The sequence below is a fragment of the Aplysia californica genome, unplaced genomic scaffold, assembly GCF_000002075.1.
Source record: "Aplysia californica isolate F4 #8 unplaced genomic scaffold, AplCal3.0 scaffold00311, whole genome shotgun sequence".
Taxonomy (NCBI): Eukaryota; Metazoa; Mollusca; class Gastropoda; order Aplysiida; family Aplysiidae; genus Aplysia; species Aplysia californica.
The window spans coordinates 83,340-104,201 of record NW_004797581.1 but is presented as its reverse complement, the minus strand read 5'-3'; the positions used below and the strand labels follow the sequence as shown (position 1 = coordinate 104,201).

The 20,862-nt window shown below is 39.1% G+C and overlaps 1 protein-coding gene across 4 annotated transcripts in view; it reads right to left on the bottom strand.

The window, feature by feature from the left end:
* Window positions 1-2,491: 2,491 nt before the first annotated feature.
* The window catches only part of LOC101851204 (guanine nucleotide exchange protein SMCR8), a 45,814-nt gene continuing 27,443 nt past the window's right edge, over window positions 2,492-20,862 (bottom strand). For 3 of the 4 annotated variants that reach the window (XM_013084699.2, XM_013084700.2, XM_035970706.1), the window contains exons 17-25: window positions 19,450-19,489; window positions 15,450-15,514; window positions 11,208-11,370; window positions 10,649-10,778; window positions 9,081-9,137; window positions 8,515-8,591; window positions 7,293-7,370; window positions 6,669-6,768; window positions 3,814-4,814 (exon numbers count right to left, since the gene is read on the bottom strand). In XM_013084699.2, coding sequence (XP_012940153.1) covers window positions 4,587-4,814; window positions 6,669-6,768; window positions 7,293-7,370; window positions 8,515-8,591; window positions 9,081-9,137; window positions 10,649-10,778; window positions 11,208-11,370; window positions 15,450-15,514; window positions 19,450-19,489 — 938 coding nt within the window. In that variant the 3' untranslated portion in view covers window positions 3,814-4,586. Of the gene's footprint in view, window positions 3,307-3,813; window positions 4,815-6,668; window positions 6,769-7,292; window positions 7,371-8,514; window positions 8,592-9,080; window positions 9,138-10,648; window positions 10,779-11,207; window positions 11,371-15,449; window positions 15,515-19,449; window positions 19,490-20,862 lie in introns of those variants that run through there. The other variant, XM_005102060.3, reaches the window with a different exon arrangement.

The following is a 20,862-nucleotide window of genomic DNA, read 5'->3' as shown; positions in this document are numbered from 1 at the left end:
AACGAGCCTTTGTCCCTGCTATAGCCAGTTGGGCTCCGATAGGGCCCTGTTATTGCCGATAACTTTTAATAGAGACAAAGAGTAGGAAAAATCGGGGATTTAAAAAATCCCTGTTATTACCGGATCCCTGTTATTACCGGGCCTGTTATATATGGTTTCCACTGTAGCCTATATGCCTTACATTTTAAAAATTACATCCCCACATGATAAATAGATATTTGATAGGAGCCACGTCCTGTGTCACTGAAACCATGGATACGAATGATATAATGCCAATATAAAGTTTTGGACATTTGGCAAAGGTGTGGCGGTAGTTGGAGAAACTTAATAATTAATTTTTCACAACAGAAAATGATTTTTTCACATTACTACACGTCATCGATTTCAGTGCCGTAGTGTGTGGCTCTAAGCACATATATAGGAAAAACTGCCTGATGCAGAGTGCGGCTCTGAACATATTAAAAAGTTAATCCACCGAACAGTCACGCAGAATAGCTGCAAGAGTAGATCAGCACGTTGAACTAAACTGTAAAGCGTTTTGCCCGCTAAAGAAGTGATATTGATAAGACCTGATGTTAGTAACACGTTCACATGAAAAACGGGCAATATCACCAAATAGAAATTGAGGGGGACATCAATTTTTTTTAAACTTCTCGACTTCATTTCTATTCGACAGTCAATCGATTATTTTTCTTTGATTTCCTATTCAATTAATAATAATAATAACAACGATAATGATAATAATAATAAAAAGTCGAAAAGAAATGCAGTTTAGAGTCTATAAAATCTTAAAATTGATATCCTCTCATTTTCCAGAATTGTGACTGTCTGTTTTTTTAATAGACTCCTCATATGGGAACTAGCTTCGCAGAGACAATAGGTCATGACCCACCAAAAAGTCAAGTGACAGACATACATTCATAATTCTAGTTTCAATAGCCTATACACAGTGCGTAGGTCAATCAATGTGAGTCATAAAAGTAGGTTAACAGTACACCGGCGATGTTTCTCTCTGACCCAAAATCGACTCGCATGCATCTTTGTAACTCTTTTGTTTCCTCATTTGAAACATGTTACATTATATGATTTACACTACTTGAATTTCTAGTGAAAAATGAGAAGACATAATCCTCAAAATTCTTTTCATTTTAGAAAAAGGAGCATTTTCGCCAATCAGTAGTTTTTTTTACACAGCGGAGATTCTGTATTCTTTCGGATTACCACTATTTTCAGATTAATCATTCTCGGTTTAAGTGATCTACACTGAACATCATGATATAACACATTAAACGTCAATATCTCTTCTTTCATAATAAGTACGGCTCAAAGTCATGAAGTGAAAAAAAAAGATGTGATTCATAAAAATAAGCTATTCTTCACACATTTTTAAAGCCCAAATTTCCCAATCTTGACTAGACGGGGACTGACATGATGAGGGTCGCATTGATAATGTCAAAGATAAAAAATTCTCGTCAAGACTATCAAAGGAGGAACATAACTAAATGACAGAACAGTTGTTGAATGTAGATCATGGGAGTATTTTTCCCTCAACACGGAATATCAATATGGGTCTTGTTCATCGCATCATATGATGCAACACATATGGAATGAGATAATTACAGTAAAATCTGTTAAGACGGCCACCTGTACAAACAGCTACTTTCCATTCCCCCCTCAAGTTTTATCTACATAACGGAACTATTTTAGTTTTAGTAAGAGTTTTACGGCATTTGCAACACAATAAGGTCATATAAGTGCCAAACATTAGAGGTGTTACAAGAGAGTAACAAACATAAAAAAGAAGGAGGAAAGATCAGGATGATAGATGTTCAATCGGAAAGAAGAAGCAAACCACACCAGAGCACCCGCCAACCACCCATAGTGGTACAGGGTAAAACGATCACCGGTCCAACATGGTCATGGCCACTATATTTTATCAACCAACAGCTCAAACAAAATCTGTCTAAGGTGGCCACGCAAATCTCTCAAAACCCATTAATTACCACGAACTATACATCAGCCCCTGATGCTGAGGAAGAACCATCATAATCCATTCACCTGGGGAGCAGTCACTCTGTTTACCCAGTGGGTAACAATGGACGTCAACATGTACTTGCGACAGAATGCCGCTCATCCGCGGAGTGGCGGAGACCACAGTCTGTTTTACCATGGCACCCGATCTTCCTCAACTAACACATTTTGTTTAGATTTACACTTGCACTGCTCACCGTCTTCTTTGTCTGATACTACTGATACACTTCAAAAGAATTTCACTCACAAAACCTAGCTTTCCACCCTCCTTCTATAAGAAAAAACCCCCACATTCTAATGGGCCTTATAGCAGTCGTAAACATATGACCACTTCTGACTGGGATCTTACAAAGAAATGGTTTGTCGTTTTTCTTCCATTCTGATCCGTCCTGCCCCAGACAACTACTTTTCTCCCCCAAAATGGGTGGCCGTCTCAGACAATCATGACATTTATCTTTTTTTGGGATCAGAAGTTTTTAACAGTCGAAAATTATCTACATAGCCTACTAATCTAGGATGTGAAAGGATAAAACATGAATCAGGGACTACAGTAGGCTACATTGTCCAGCTCAAACACATCACAAAACTGAGTTGGGAAATTGTGGAATAAGAGTGATGTCTTGATAATATCAAGGTATACATATTTTGGCAGTCTTAAAACAGACCTAAGCCACCACACACGCTTGTTCTTCTTTCACCTCTGACATTACACAGTTGACCAGACAAGCCCTTATGTTTCCAGTTCATTGCTGACTCGAGATTTTTTTAGCAGTTGCACGATGTTGTTACAATATTCTCCTATGCTTCTGCGGACACACAATGCGGAAAGAAGCATTGGAGAATAAGGTAACAACAGGCAAGTTTGACGGAAAGAGAGGCAGAGGCAGACAGAGGGAAAAGATACTGGGCAAGATGACAACATGGCTAGGAGCAGCAAAAACAACAGACACCATTGCTGCAACGCAAGACAGAGGGAAGTGGAGGTCCATGATCGCCCACGCTAGTCGGCAAGGCACCAGATGATGATGATGATGATGGCCTGAAACTGAGTAGATACCATCTTCCGGACCTTCAGATTCTTGTTCACTTAACAACACTGGCAACATCTGGGATACAAAGCAAGCAGTAGAAAGACGCCTTGTATATGGCCATGCTTTGAATGAATCAAAGAATTCAACAGCGCACTTTTTAAGTTCATTGCCATAGAAACAAATCATCAGCACCGAAAAGTCTGGCAAGCTTTGTGCCCCAGATGAAGTGGATACACAACGCTCCCTGCAACAAGAAAATGTTAAGACATATATAGGAACCCATTTATAGAATAGTACTGTGTAGACAAGTATATGTGTGTGTGCCTAAAGAAAAGTACCAAAAGTCGGATTTTAACCATTTTGAGTAAAGGGTTGTACCTTATAGGAAATTCAATTCTGAACACAGTGGTTTTTAATTTTTTGAGATATCTTAAGTAGTTTTTGAGATATTACACATTTTGTGAGGTAGGGTATAAAGATCTCATTTTGAGAAAATTTGCTTTTATGTTTAGAACACATACAAACTTGAAAAAAAAGGATGATTCAATATTTTTTCAAATCGCCATTCAGTTGATATCAATATCGTAATTAGAAATCAAAGGGAAAAACATAGGGGGAAGAGGAAACGCGCTTCAAGAATAGATTTCAACACCTTTTAAAAGCATTTTTCTTTATCTTATTCAAAATAATTCAAAATACATTATTTAGAAGTAAAATCAATTAAAACTCTTTTAACACATTGTTAAAAAATGGTGGAACTATCATTTTTTAAATGGAAATACATTTTGGTAAAAAAAAGTGATTTTTTTGTCTTTTTCAGCCTGTACCTCAAAATGGTCTCTGGCGACTTTTGGTACCTTTCTCTAGGCACACACACATATTTTCTCTGATTTACAATCAATGTCTTATCAATTTTAAGCACCTCCCCTCTCCATCAACGCAATTCAGATAACTTAGAAGGCAGGCTGCTGCAACCTCTCAGTCCGCATCAACCCGAGCTGAGTGGGATACAGCAAGATACTCGATAAAATAACTTCCCAAAAAGGAAATTTAATTCATGACTTGTGTGTACCTGTGAAGATCCTAACCGTTTCAACTCAGCAGTCACATTTTCCTTCAGAATGAAAACAAAGAGCACAAAACAGTAAGCCAAGTTTTTGCCTCCATTTACAAAGTACCCTCCACATATGGTTTCATTTGCTGTTGCCTCAGGGATCAAAAATTCTTCAAAATAAGCTTTATTCATATATTCTGCCCTTTTTTTTCTCTTACACTTCACACCTTAAGGAAGCACGGATTGAGAACTTAAGCCTTCTCGGTCTCAGACGAGGCTGGAAAGCTCAAGATGGAAAATCTGAGGTTTTGTGAGCAAACTTCATGAAAGACCCATTTTGGAAGATGAAAGGCGAAGAAGACGAGGTCCGCCAAGGCAGAATTAAAAAGTGTATGAAAAAAATCTGATCAGCATTACTTATAAAGACAAGCAGACTGAAAGGGGAAGGGGTAAGTTCCATTTAGAGTCGATCAACCAATAAATGGAGGGGAAATCCGAAGAAAAAGAAGATAAAGAAAAAAAGAAGAAAAAGTAAAGTGAGAAAAAAGAAGAAAAAGTAAAGGAAGAAAAAAAGAAAGAAAAAGAAGAAACAAGAGTAAGAAAGAAAAAAAAAAGGAGAAGTTTATTCTCTCACCTGGATCTGATCCATGCCATACATGAGGCTCCAATCTAGAAATTTTAGCCACCTCAGTCAAGTACTGTGAAATGAATAAGGGGTAATCCACTTAGGTTAGAGTTTGTTCCAGTCCAAGCGAGGCACATCAACAGTTTTAGTTTTAGTAGAGGTTTTATTGCGCTCGCAACTGCATAAGGTCATATGAGCGCCAGAAGATTAGAGCTGTTACGGTACAAGAGAGTAACAAACATAAAAAAGAAGAAGGGGAGATAAGGACGACAGATGCTTGATAGGAAAGAAGAAGCAAACCACACCAGAGCACCCGCTAACCACCCACACACATCAACAGAAAAACAGTCATTTAGTACAGGGAAAGAAGCAAGACAAACAGAGAGAAACTGCCACAAAGGGATGGCAAAAAAAGAAGGATCATATATCTACTGGTGGTGCCCTCTTATAAGAAACTATTAACTGCATGCAGGGCTAGAGCACATGAAAATGGTGAAAATGGTGAAAATGCTGTGATTGACCTTCAGCTTTGCACTTTGCAAACAATGTCCACATGAGGTCTGCATACAATTATGTATTGAGCAATAAAATAAAGAGCTGCAAGTTGAGTAGAGTCAGAGTAATAACAGCCATATTTTGCCCAAGAAAAAAAATTAAAAAAACAGTGACCCTGGAATAAAAAAGTAGGAGTAAACTTTCCAGAGTAGGCCCTACCCATCAACCATATATGTATAAGAGATAATCATCACAATCAAATTCATTGGAAATGGAGGGAATAGATGTACAGATGCAGTACAATGTCACATGAATAATTTTACTATAAATATAGTTAGTTACGATATTGGTTTTCAATGGTAAAGCTATCAAAGTCATACCATATACCCATGCCGAAAAAGGCACATCACTTTGGTTTGAACAGTACGTCTGGTATGATTTTTTAAATTTTATTTTATAGTAGAGGGTTTTACGGTGCTCGCAACTGCATAAGGTCATATGAGCATCAAGGGGTGGGTGTCAACAGAGAAGTCTTTACAGGGAATCAGACTTATTCTGCTCACCTCTCTAGCTTCAACAGCACAAGGTCTGCTTCAACTATCAAGGCACCCCGGAAATAGCAGGTCGCAAGAGAGTGACAAACATACAAAAGAAGTAGAGGAAAAATGACAATAGTAAGGATTAGGAAAGAAAAAGCAGCAGTTCCCTGTTGTAGATCTGGCACAGTTATGAGCGTGACAGGAATCAGCCCATTTACAATTCTACTGTGCTTGAACAAGAAATGTCCCCCCTTTGGGAATGGCCTAAAGACACTACAGTCAGTGGCACTACCCCGGGGGGCCTGGTATGATTTTAAAATTATTTGCAAGCATCTAAGCTACTTTACTCTTTATATACTTATAAATTTTAGGAAAAGTGCTGTGAATGTGACACAGTCAGTTATGAATTCAACATGAAGAAGAGTAAAGCTTAAATCTGAAAAGGGTCTGGATTAGTTCTTAACCGTCCTGACATATTTTATGTGTGTCACTGAGAAAAAATGTCACAACTTGAAGAAGTCCTTTTGAGGCATTTCATACACGGGACCTAGTTTTTCGACATCAAAATCTCCAATTCAATGTCATTTTCTAAAACCAAAATGTAGGTTTTCTTTATGCCCCTATAGATACAGTTTGGATCATTTACAAGGTGGGCTTCCGACCCTGCCTGTCAGGGCCAACCCGAACTGAGACGGATACATCTCGGAAGAAAGACAGAGATACTAAATGAAAATTTTCTCCCCTCTCAGGAATCAAACTTGTGGAACAGCAAAGCGCCTAACCGCTGTGGTGTAGCGGTTAGACGCTTAGGTAAATCTGTGTCTAGTTCATCAAAATGCAATAAAAAAGTATATGTTCACATACTCTCACTTTATCACTGCCACAAAACTGACCTCCACAATCTCACAGTCCGAGTCTTTGACCTCCAACCTGGTCATGATGCCACTGACAGTCTGGCCGTAGGCGTCACGCTGGTCTCTCGGGTTGTGGGAGCTGAGGCAGAGGAGAGGAGGTTAAAAACTGTGGTGACTGTACAATCAATGCTTTGAGAAAAATAAGAAACATGTTCCTGAAAAAAAAAAAACCAACACAATTTGCGCTTGAATAACAGTGCAAAAGAGGGACAGGCCATGACAAAAAAACCCAGAAAAGCATAAAAAGAATCACATCTTCTTAGGGTGGGAAAATTTTATTAATACAACTACAAAATTTATATAAGATACGAACAAAATGCATGTCTAAGAGGTAAGTTCTGAATACTGCAGGCTCTTTTTTTCATTAAGCATTAAAACCCTTTCTGACATGTGTTTTTCTTTACTTTATAAGGCTAATCTGAAAAGTCTCAAGAGAAAGATAGAGTTCAAATAAAATGAGTTCTAATAATAGTTATAACATTTTCTTTTTTAAAACATTTCTGCATGTATACAATTTAGAAAAGACGGGTCAAATAGATGGAAATTGCAAATACACAAGACTGAACTCAAAAGTATAAAGGTGGGGGGAAAAAGGTCACTTACTAAAGTATACTTCCTGCTGATCCAAGACAAAAGGAATGAAAGAATATGAACACTTTGGCAAATATGTCCATGAGCCACCTGAAAAGCAAAGAACAGATGACTTTTTTAAAAAAAATTAGTAGAGGGTTTTACGGCACTCGCAACTGCATAAGGTCATATGAGTGCCAAGGGGTGGGTGTCAACAGAGAAGTCCTTACAGTAAATCAGACTTACTCTGCTCACCTCTCTAGCTTCAACAGCACAAGGTCTGCTTCGACTATCAAGGCACCCCAGAAATAGCGGGTCAAAAGAGTGTGACAAACATACGAACGAAGTAGAGGAAAATGACAATAGTAAGGATTAGGAAAGAAAAAGCAGCAGTTCCCTGTTGCATATCGAGCCCAGTTATGAGCAGGACATGATGAATCAGCCCATTTACAATTCTACTGTGCTTGAACGAGAAATGTCCCCCTTTTGGGAATGGCTGAAAGACACTACAATCAGTGGCACCGCCCCGGGGGGGGGGGGGGGGGGGGGGGGTGAACAGATGACTGAGTGGAACTACAATTCTATCCCAATCTTAACACAAAGAAAGTTACAGGTACTACTTTGTGTATATTCATTTACAGCCATTATAAAGAGAGCATCATTACATTGAAATTTGAACAGGCAATAAGTTGAAACAAATGCATTCCCACCTAAATACACATTTACAAAGTTTTATTCCTAGTTAAGTACAATAAAAGATAATATAACTTCAACTAATCCATTCTCAGGTGTTAAGGGATGAAAAGAATTAATGTTAACAAAGAGCAGAAAAGATGACATTTTCTCAGTATATTTAAACCATTTCAACCACTTTAAGACCAAACAGATGCAGCTAATTGCGTATGTTTAAGATTCACATTATGATTTCCATTTAGGAGTATCAAAGTTTTTTTCATTTTTATTCAACAACAATGCTGTATGAATTGATCATTCCATGCTATAAGTCGTATAATAAAGTGAGGATAGGCATATGTGGTGACTTCTCTCATCATTTAAATATCAGTAAGTTCTTTCTTTTGCGAGTTGAAAATAAAAAAAAAATCAGTTACACAGAGCAGAACAACATGAGATACAAATTAAGGCAAAAGAACAATGCCCTCTTACTCCAACAAATAAAGGAACCCGGGTCTCAACCAGGACCCAGGACCTTATACGGATCTTTCCAGTAACGATAATGTACAATCATGATACTTACCACTCAAGATAAGCCAGAAACTGAACATCCGTTTTTAAAACCTTTCGTTTTGACATCAACTGCGTAATTAGATGACCCTGAAATCAAGTGAATCCAAAAAAAAAAAAAAAAGGACGTAATTAAGATTCAGATCCATCATAACTCTTATCCAGACAGACTTGTATTTAGACATTATGCTCTTACCAACAGAGTAAAATACTACTGAGACTCAACCATATACAGTGAGCTTGATATAGGCAAATTGGCAACCCCCCCCCCACACACACACACACACACACAAAATTTTACTTGATAATTCAAGATTTTCTCCAAAACAATTTGTTAATGTTGGACTTGAAATAAAGCATTACTTACTTTTTATTTCAGTTGAGTGAAGTGAATTTACCTGTACTTTTAATAATTCAAAGCCGCTTGGTCCTCAGCTCTGTTGGTAACTAACTGTCAATACCTTACTATACTGATAATGCAACAATGCTACTTTCCGTAAGCGAAGAGTCAAAATGGTTTTATGTGTGGATTTCTTTGGGAATCACTAAAAATCAAAAGAAAGAAAAAAACGAACTAACCTGGTATGGAGGTGCAATAATGACTTTCCTCTCCACATCGATGATGGTGCAAGCTCTCTATGTGGACAGAATAAGAAGAAACATTAAATTCAAACATATGCTGAAACACTTTATGATTAACATGTCTCCTGTGTACAACATCTGTATCCTTCCCTTTCTCGTAAAAACAAATGCATGTGGCTATACTGTCACCAGTGCTCACCCTCAAACAAATTTCGGCAAACTTGAGGCCTTCCAGCATTTTGCTTCAGAAAATAAAAGCTTGCCGCTCAAAGTCAGAGATGTATTCATATTTATCAATTGTGGGAGAGGCATCAGAAAAATAACTTAGGATACACCACACTGTTCCTTCACAGGAAGAAAATAACAGTGTGCTTTCATCAGCTTCTAGCATACAAAATGTACATGTACACAGCATAATATCAAAACACTACAACTTTTATCTATCTCTTTCGCCCATTTTTTTCTCTCAGTTCAGAATTGTCCTCTCTTAAAAAAAAAAAAGAAGCAACACACTGTCTCTAAAATGCACACCTACAACTATCTCCTCTATCCTATATGATCTAAACTTCAAGAAATCAACACATACTTCCATCCCCCTTCTCTTAAAAATGAACAAGCATTTACAACAAACACTCATCACTCACAGTCTTTAAGCAAAGATTTCCACCTAACAAAAAACCAGCTGCATTTGTAGAAATATAATTCTTAAAACTCCAGCAACTATCTTAACCTCTTGACTTCTAACCATATATTTGCACCCCACATGCAAAGGAAAACTCAATCGTGCACAAGATGCCGGTCACAATCTTTAATCGACTTTTGTTCTCTTAATTTAAGAGACAGGTGAATAAAACTATATATCAATAAAAAGATAAATAAATAGATGACCTCATCCATTGACAACACCTGGGAAGAACAAACTATTAGGATGTAAACCATATAAAGGTACTGAAACTGAACAATCGCACTGATTCAACGCACTGGCCCCATCTCTGTCTCGTGCAAGACAAACAACACATCTCGCTTGGTTTTAGCAGTCACAAAGCTCGTGCTTCCTGTTACTGACAGTCAAACTATATATATAATATATATATCAATAGAAATAAATGAATAGATAGCTTAGTACATTGACATGACCAGGTAGATCAAGCCATAGCGATGAAAGTAACTTCAAAATACCAAAACTGAATAAGCACTCCCATTAAACAAGTCCGCTCCAACTGTCTTGCACAATGTGCATTATAAAAATAACACACCCTTCTTTGTTTTATTGGTAATCACCTGCTGTTTCAGTCAAAAAGTCTATATACAGAGATGACTTCATAGCTAAAACCATAAGCTCTTAAGGGATGCCGCTCCCTTTATTCAAAACTTGGTTGTAGTTTAAATATCAAAGAAACACGAAACAAAACATTTAAGCTGCTGCACAAGATATGTTTACAGAACACTGGGGGGGGGGGGGACAGATTGTACAGACATATGATATAGGACGATAGCACAGTCAAGGGGTAACAATGATCTCATAATATACTTGTGACAATCCTTTCTTTCCTTGATATACTGACCTTGATGGCACTTGTGACAAAAGAATCTAAAGTTTTCCTCTCAGGCCTGCATATACCAACAAGCCGAAGTTTGGTCAAATCTCCAATTCTAAGGGGTTTGGAAGTCCATTCTAACACAGAATGTCGCCTCCTGAAAAAAAGAAAAAAGGGTTTCTGTAAGGTAGCTGAAAAAAATAGATAAGGCATGAGTCACATCCACTCCTCAGGTGTAGGCTTTCATTTTTCTTGTTTGCATTGAGGTCAATAGCTTGTAAATATTATAGTTGAGAAAACGGTAGTGAAAAAGCTTGAATTAAATCATATAAACATTTTAATAACTTTTTACTTTGCAATCTCGATACAGAAATCAAGGAAACAACCGACCTCCACACTGACTTATTTTTTTCAATAGGTCGGAATAAAAATGACTCAAGAGTAACAAACAAGAAAAGAAAGGTCATAAGTACCTATATATGCACCAATAATAAAAGATAAATCAGCAGAATTTGTTATCAGCTTATATGTACAAGTGACTAGACGAGTGCCTAGCTCACCAGCGCAATTCATACAATTATTCTACCTGCGTGCAACGGGCACAAATATGGCTAAGGCGTTGATCATCTTGACCACCTCTGCCTCAAAGCGGCCTGAGCCAGCCACTAGCACTGGTCTGCCGCTAAGAAGACTGAAGACAACGTGCTGAAGGTGACCGTACGAGGCTAGCACTTCCAGGATACAATGTCCTGTTGGGGGAAACACAAGAGGCAGGTCAAATGAGTAAATAAAACAAACAAACAAATTACCCTTTGAAAGATCATTTTAATTAGGACATTTGGTTTACAATGGCACACACACCAATTTATTTTGCTTTAGGGAGTGCTTTACAGCACCTACAACACAGTTAGGTCATACAAGTGCCGAAGACTGAAGGTATTAAAAGAGAGTAACAAACACAAAAAAGAAGGCAAGAAAAGGACGATAATGTTTGATAGGAAAGAAGGTCAAACTACACCAGAGCACCCCCCCCCCCCCCCAAACCACTTACAAACATACTTACAATAATTTCTTGCTATATAATACATACTGTATATCATTGCGTATAGGACTCATGCATGGATAATAAGCAGGTAGACTTGAGAGAAAAAACTTAGGTATAAATCATGTGTACATCGGATAAGACACACCAATATTTTCATGGCAAGCACCATCACCTTTGTTTGTTGACTTTTTATTAATAACTGTACTTCAAAGCAAAATAAAACACAGCTTTTGTCTACAAACATGCTTTTTGGCAAAAGCTTTACATATTTTACCCATTACCTGGCCCACAGACTTTGTTCCCTTGGTCTGCCCCCACTGGGTTTTTTGGGTCTGATTTCTTCTCTTATGGATAAGACACAGGGCGACCATGAAGCCCTAATTTCTTAATAAAGAGTGGCGACCTATACACGATGAGGTATTTTTTTTATTTAGTAGAGGTTTTACGGCACTCGCAACTGCATAAGGTCATATGAGCGCCAAGGGGTGGACGTCAACAGTGAAGTTTTTGCAGGGAATCAGGCTTACTCTACTCACCTCTCTAGCTTCAACAGCACAAAGTCTGTTTTGGCTTTCAAGGCACCCCGGAAATAGCGGGTCACAAGAGAGAGATAAACATACAAAAGAAGTAAAGGAAAAATTACCATAGTAAGGATTAGGAAAGAAAAAGCAGCAGTTCCCTGTTGAAGATCAGGCACAGTTATGAGACATTGATGAATCAGCCCATTTAAAATCCTACTGTGCATGAACGAGAAGTGTCCCCCCTATGGGAATGGCCTAAAGACACTAAAGTCAGTGGCACCGGTGCGATGATACATGGTAATATCCCACCAATACAAACTACAAACATGCCGTTGCTGGTCTTCATAGTGCAGCACACTGTTTTATAGGGACTGTTACTGTGTCATCCCAACTCTCACTTATCACTGCCAAACATGGACCACGAACAAGACATCAGAGCAAAGAATTACAACATGTGAAATGTGATGAGTTCAGAAGATTGTAAAACACATTTTTCTTAACTTATTTCAAAATTTGGATTGTGACTGGTACCCTCTTTACGACACGGAAACTTTTCAGTTAATTTTTTTCTATCCTACATTGGATAAAGTGACAATGAGCATGCATTAGCTTCTACGACACAAAATATGTATGATGCATTACATTCTCTCACTATATATACAGTGGAACTCGGATTCAACAAAGCCGTCGGGCCAGACCTTCAATTTCATTGAATCTGAGTGTACTTAATAGAAAACATGAGGTTTTCGTGTAATAATTACAGGCACAGAGCAAGTAATGCGTAATGTATTTGACTTTCTCAATCAAAAGCAGTTTGGTTTCAAATGAGAGGCATTTTCATTTCTTTGATGCCATACCAAAGAAACGCTGGAAAATTCCAGGAAAATACACTGAACTCTACCAAGCACACACTGTGCAAAAAGGCCGATTCGCTCAAATGCACGCTCATGTCATTTATCATCTACAATATATTGTTTGCCGAACATTTGGTTCCACAGTCCAGCGTGCAATTCATTAAGAAGATCTATGTCAATACTAGCTTGTCATTGTAATACTGATCAGTAGCCGGGGAAAACAAAAATACTGTGACGTGTTTGTATCTCTACTGATATTCCACGCCCGGACTGCTTGTGCCCCCTCCCCGAGACAAACACACACAGTCACACAAGAGCTAGCCGCCTGTCTGACCCTGACACACGTTTGGACATGTGCGCATGTTAACAATGCGAGTGTTGGTATGAAAGGTCACCCATTGGTCAAATAAGATACAAACAATAGGTTGAGCGGTTAAGCCAAGAGGCCCCTGATGGTTCACCATGCAGGTGTCATGGATGGTTTCCAGGAACAGATAAGTTCATCGCAAGAGAAAAATGAGCAAAGCCACATCAGCAGAGTTCACCCTGCAAACGGCTTAGTTGAATCCGAGCTAACTCATTTAAGTGTTCGTTGAATCAGAGTTATTTTTACTGATTTTCATTAATTAAAAAATGGGGAAACCAACTCCTTTTGTTGCATCCGAGGTCCACTATCTCTCTTTTTCTCCGTTTGTAAGTAACTCACTGCCTCCCTAACTTAACTACAAACATGGCAGGAAATAATGAGTGCCTTTACTAGACAAGAATTTGAGGATGGGTCTTCCTAACTTTCTCTTTTGACTACTACTGTGCATTAGACAAGATTACTATAAAAAATATTAGTTTGTTAAGTTTTTATTCCAACCGTCTCCACTTTATGAGAGACAAAAATGACAGGAGAATTAAACCTTTGTAAGGTCTAATATGCACAACTTACTTAACAGCTCTGGTTTCAACTCATAATACTTTTGCCAAGATTTTATGGCTATGAGAACTACCATTATGCTTCATTAGCCCTGACTTACACCGTGTATAACATTTAATTGCAGCTGAAACATTTCTTTGATATGACATGAAGAATGCTTCAAGAATGAAAGTGAAGTTGGAATCAATAAGACTTCTGTTTCAAACCTAACTTTTTTAGTTTTAGTGGAGGTTTTATGGCGCTCGCAACTGCATAAGGTCATATGAGCGCCAAAAGATTAGAGGTGTTGCAAGAGAGTAGCAAACAAAAAAGAAGAAGGGGAGATAAGGATGATGGATGTTCGACAGGAAAAAAGAAGCAAACCACGCCAGAGCACCCGCCAACCACCCACTCAAACCTAACTTTGTGACTGTATTCTTGAACTATTCAGTTAAAGTACCTTACTAGTTGTGAAACTGTATTTCAGTTGTGGTGCAAAATGAAAGAAGAAAAACTAAAGAGCAACCTCTATGTCATTTATTTCCCTTTCAGTAAACAACTGAAACAGGTGAAGGAGTTTAAATATCTTGGCAGCCCTTTTTCTGAAAATGGGCCCATAGACAGAGAAATAGAAAAACGAACTCAAAAAGCCAACATTGTCACCTACCAGCTCTCACACCTCCTATCTCATGTCATGGACACAAAGAGACAGTTTATCACTTCAATATTCATACCAACATTATGCTATCAGTGCCAGACCTGAACATTAAGTAAAACCCATGAAAGAAAAATCAATGCATGCGAGATGAAATGTCTCCGCAAAACTCTTAACATCACAATATGAGATAGGCAGAGAAATGAAGAAGTAAGAGCAGCTATTGGGGACTGAGTCCTGCCTGCATTTCATAGAAAGACAGAGAACAAAACGGTTTAGCCACCTGTTACGTACGTCACCTAGCTAGCCAGCCTCGAGAGCCCACAACACCAAGCACTCAGACTATAAAGGAAAAAGAAGGCCACGCAAAAGGTGGATTGAAGAGAAATCCTCATATAATAATAATAATAGATAGCATTTGTATAGCGCATATCCCCGCTCAACAGCAGGCTCTATGCGCTTTACACTATATTATTACCCCAGCAGACCATAGAACACTCCGAAACATTCTCAGCTTCCCGGGAAGCATACAGTGCAAGCAGCCGATTAAGCGCTCAAACACAAACAATCTGACAAGATCTTTCAATGTCTATAGCCGGGTACCCATTCCCACCTGGGTGGAGTGAGCAAAATTCGTGTCCCAAGGACACAACGTCAGGCCCTTGACGGGATTCGAACCCACGACCTTACGGTTGCGAGTCCGAGAGCCTAACCACTAGGCCACCGACGCCACATATTCCAATTAAAAGAGCTGTGGAGCTGGCCTACCATAGAAAACTGCATCTCCCCTCAACGCTTAAAGGCAACACAGGAAGAAAAAGTAAAAGTGAAGTATTCCCCTCCCAGTACCTGGTCGGCCAGGCCCCAAGTTATTCAGCCAGTCTCCTACACTGTACAGTCCATTCCTTGGCTTCCTGAAAGTACACCAAAATAAAAATTCTCATGAAAAAGAACTGAAAATACCATGACAACAAAATCTTTCAAAGCATATTAAGCAACCAGCTCAAAGGGAAAAAAAAAAGTATGCGAGTACAGAAAATCAGTACAGACATCCGGCTTTAATAAAAGTACAATTTCGGCATAATTGGCTTTTCAAAACCTTGTTTGGGAACATGGACTTCATGTCATAACTATAAACAAAAAAATTAAATAGAATTGCTTATCTGGGCTACATTTTATAGTCTAAATAATTAACCAAACCCCACCTTCCCACCTTTTTTTTTGTCTCTCTGCTCGACAGTGGTACACCGATGTACAAATTAAAAACTCTAACAGATACAGTAGAACATGGCTATAGCGCGACTTTTGGTTCGAGAAGAAAAATCTCGCTGTAGGCGAGTTCCCACTATAGGAATATAAAGGGGAAATTACCTAAAAAAATGTTTTAATCCACATGACAACCCCCTTTCCATATCAATGTTGTTGTTGTTGTTATCGATCCAGCAACAGCTGGGCTCTCACCCTTCTGTCCAATGCCATGTAGTGATAAGTGCAGGTTTGCTGCAGTTGCTGTATTGTTCTGTAGAGTATGTTGTCAACGTTAGGTCTCGAAGGGGAAAGTGTAGCTCTGATGTCATTTAGGGCTGTACAGTGGAAAAGGTGATGATCCAGTTTCATATGCATAGTCACACAAAGGACACATTGGGGGAAGTTCTGGTTTTATTCTGTTCAAGTGAAAGTTGAACTATGTTCTGTTTGTAGGCTGATGATCGCGGTCTGTTTCTTTCTCTATAGGAGGTTGATATTGCCATTCCTTTTTGTAGTGGTCATATGTTTGAAAACTGATCTGCTGTCTTTCCCAAGGCCCATCTGTTCATCCAATCTTGTTTGCTGTTGCTTTTAATGATTTGTTTCGCAGTGTTGTATGAAGTTGGAATGTTGGGTTGTTCTGTCTAGATCCCCATTTGACGAGTGTGTCTGCTCTGTCATTTCCAGGTATGTTTGAGTGTCCGGGAATCCACTGTATCACCAGGTTGACGCCACAGGATGTCATGAGGTGATGGGAGCCAAACAGTATATGTGTCAAGTCTTGGGTTAGATGATGGTCATTTTCTATCTCTTGCAAGACTGATCAGTGAAAATCACAATACTCTGCATTTTGTTTGAATGAATGACAAAAACTGTGCGGAGATGGTATAGTGCTGTTTCAACTGCCATCATTTCTGCATCGTAGTTGTTGCATTTTTCTCTACAGGCTGCTCATTGGAACTTCCATCTGGGTACTGTATTAGTATTCCATATCTGGCTTTGGTTGTCAGTTTGAATGCTGAGCCGTCAGTATAGACGTGTATCCAGTCATCTGAATAGCTGTCGATTGTTTGATGTGATGCAAGCATCAACGTTACTGGGTCTGAAGATTTTGTGCTATTGTCTCTGAGAGATGTTACGATTGGTTTTTTCAAAGAAATGTGGGAAGGGATGTTTTGGTTGACTCTTTTGGTTTCTCTTCAGTTTTGTGGCAGATGGGGACTATCCATTAGTTCTGTAATGTGATGCATGATTGATTTTTGTTGAAGTCGTTTCTTTCGTTTCCATGTTTCTACTAATTTCCTGTTTGTGTGGTTGGGGCACATTCTTTTGGTTCTTTCCTGGAGCTCCAAAAGTGCTTTATCTCTGCGGATTCCCAAGGGTTTAACATTTGAAAGAATTTACATGCTGTAGTAGGTGTAGATCTCATGCCACCATTTACGAAATGAAGGGCTTTATTTTGGACCTTGTCAAGGGTATTGCAAGTAGTTGTACTGCACATAGTGAGTAGGCTATTGCCCAAGGTATAGAGCTCTCAGAGTTTGCTTGTCTGATCTCCATGAACTGCTTGCAAGTTTCTTTAAAAGTTGGAGTCTTCTTTTTGCCTTGTTCTTTATGCTTTCCATTTGGCTATTCATGGTCAGACTTTGGTCAAATTTGACTCTTAGGTATGTTGGTAGTTTTTCTTGGGTGAGATTTTCATTTCCTATCTTCAGTTGAAGTATTTCTTTGGCTGTTTTATGGCTCCTTGTAAAGATGGTGTATACTGTTTCCATGTAGTTTATTTTGAGCTTCCACTTCTGACAGTAATTGTAGAGCCTCTTGAGGTCTTCATTTAATTTCCCTGCTCCTACTACTGTGCTGTGATGTGTCTGCCAGAGAGCAAGACCATCAGCTTTGACAGTCTTTTCAGATTTTAGCACCTTCATTATATCACTGAAGAATATCAGGAACAAAGTGCAACTCGGATAGGAACCTTGAGGTAGGCCTTCCTCAAGTACTACCCTTGATAAGTGGGCATTGTTCACTTTGGTTTCGATGTTTCAATCCGCTAGGAAAAACTTGATCCATTTATAAAGTTTTCCCTGTGTCCCGAGATCCATAATTTTCATGAGTAGGACTTTTCTCCACACTCTGTTGTACGCCTGTTGGAGGTCTACAAAAACGGCGACAGTGTGTTTTGACTCCTGAAAACCATCCTGGATGTCCTGACTTAGTTTGAAAAGTTGGTCTTTTGTGTTGCTGCTTTTTCTGAAGCCTGTTTGGTGTGGGCTCAAGCTGTTGGTGTTCTACAGGTACCAGTAAAGGCAGTTGTTAACCATTCTTTCGGCAAGCTTACCTATACATGATGTTAATGATATAGGTTGGTAGCTCTTCGCTCCTCCAGGTGGTTTCCCATTCTTCAGGAGCCGTATGATCTGAGCGATCCTCCATGCCTTAGGTATTCCACTCGTTCTCCATGTGGTATTTACTAGGCAGCATATAACGTCTTTTCCTTTAGCGTCAAGGTTGCATAGCATTTTGTTGCGTATTTTGTCTGGTCCTGGGGCTTCCATCAATAAAATTTGCGCTTTAGATTAGTCTTCCTTTTCTTGTCAACTTTGTTTATTATCTCTGCCTTTAAATTCAAGTGAGAAGCATTTCCTTTTGTCTTTGTTGGAAGCCATCTTTTCCTTGGTCTTATTGCTTGTGCTGTCTATCATACCGTTAGGCCTACTGTAGAACTCTCTGCCACCTGCCCCACTTCACTCATCACTGGATTGGCCAAACACAACATCGCACTGCTTACTGCCTGTTTGGACCCACCTACAGCCCCCCAACCCCCTTCCCCCCAGCTAGAGCTCGCTTGATCTCTCCCGCTGTGTCCGAGTTCGGGCCTTTCCTTGCCCCGCTAAACCCGAGCACAGGTAATTGAGTTTACATTAAAAAAAGGGGGGATCCTGGTAAGGTCCCCCTGTAGCGTGTGCTACCATAGTCAAGTTCTACTGTACTCTGAAAAAAAAAAGACTACATTAAAGAATGCCAGTGAATTCCTGTTAAATATATATACATTTATTTGGACAAGATTCTACTCAGTCATTAAAAGTGATACAAAGAGGTAAAGACAATGCACACTTGATCTAGACCTAGTTCACAGACATAGAGATGTAAACCATGAGCCTTCCCGGCTCAGAAGGGAAAGAAGTTTGTTTGTTTGGACTAGGGTAGCCTAAATATCAGCTTTAGGGGGTTCGGGGGAAGGGGGGGGGGGGTGATTATTAAGGCTACCGTACAGCCAAAAAGAGTGAAGCTGGGGGGTGGGGGTTGGACTGATTGGCTTATTGAAGCCACATATAGCCTGTTTAAAGGAAATGCTTATTTGGCCTACAAATAGTCTAGACGGTCACCTTGAATTGATAAGTTTGTCAAAGCTTTGCAAATAATCATGGTCTTTAAAAGCAAACAACTACTAAAAATATTCATAATTTCATTAAGAAAAATTCTATGAACTGTTATCAAGTTCTTTTTTAATACAGACATCTCATATCACAGAGTGAACAAAACCATATTTGCAAACAAAGCAAGAATTGTGTCAAAGGACAAAAGAGACAAAAAACATTACCAGGTTCCTGTAGTTGCGGCTGTAGTAAGATCAACAAAATCTGAGGGAAAGAAATGTATGAATGACATAATTATACGTGGTGTCCCACACCAAAATACAGTAGTTTCCATCTAAGATCCAATAGCTTAGGATCCCAGTTTGTTTAAGATTCCATTGCTTTAAGAAAACAGAATTTCCTCAATACAAAAGTCACCCCTAAGGCCCCACTCTGAAGGACTATATTGGCCTAAGATCCTGCATTTCAGAACATAATTTACAAAACACTAACCCAGGTGGGCACTGCTGATCAGCCTTGAAGTGAAAAATTTGCGACTATTTTACTGGCAGTTGTGTCACAGATCATCCACTCTCGTGAATGGAATGTGATCCCAACTCTGTTGTAAGTCTCGATGAAGGGGTACAATGTTTGCCCCAGACGGGATCACACCAAGGTGTGAACTCGTCCACAAGTTTGTATTCCCCAAACATGGCACTCGCATCTGAGCTCTCCACCTGAACTTAACTCATAAGCTTGGTGGGCACGGCTCACAAGTCCGCATCAAACGGGGTCACACTGAAGTGTGACCTCTTCGGCGCATTTGTTTTCCTGACCATTGCAGCAGACAGACTGAAACACAACGGTATGTTACCACCCAGGTAGGGGAACTTGGTCAGAGATGGAAAACAGTAAATTTTGAAAGGTAAAGTTTGGGGAGGTTAAGAAGAGGAGCTACGGGATAGGCATAGATTTTGAGAATCACAATAGGACACATGAAAATTGCATGCCTTTCGCATTATGATTGGCTATCAAGATTGACCACTCCATGCTAGTCATATTACTCATAAGCCATAAACCCACCAAGGAGTCATGTTAGTACATTTCAGAGTAAGGGTAGACCATTTCATTGATTGTAGGCAAGAACATGAGTCATCGTTGAGTCTCCCTTTGGTGCATCAGATAAAATCCCGTTCCCCTAAGATCCTGCATTTTCCTTATTCCCAAGCACCGGGATCTTAGGTGAAGACTAGTGTATTGTAAAACCCCACAATCATAGGAACATGTGCACCTACATACTCTACAACCATATTGAAAAATAATTTATGAGAGAATATCTATTGGCAGATAATATAAGAGGCATCATGGTGAAATCAGGCACTAGTCAAAATAATAAAATCGAAGAAACTGACATTTTTCTGCCCGTTGGGAAATTTCTCGTTTAAAGCTCAACACCTTTTATTTCCATTTAACAATACATTCTTATTTGAATTTTACTGATACAAGTTGGTCAAAGGCATTGAAAATGTAAATTTACAGTTTCCAAGGGCACTTCAGCTTGGGAAGTCACCAAACTTTGACGACCATTTTCTCACTAATTTCACCTCTGACACCAGGCGACCCTCACCTCCTTCAATCCCAAATATCTCAACTTCTAC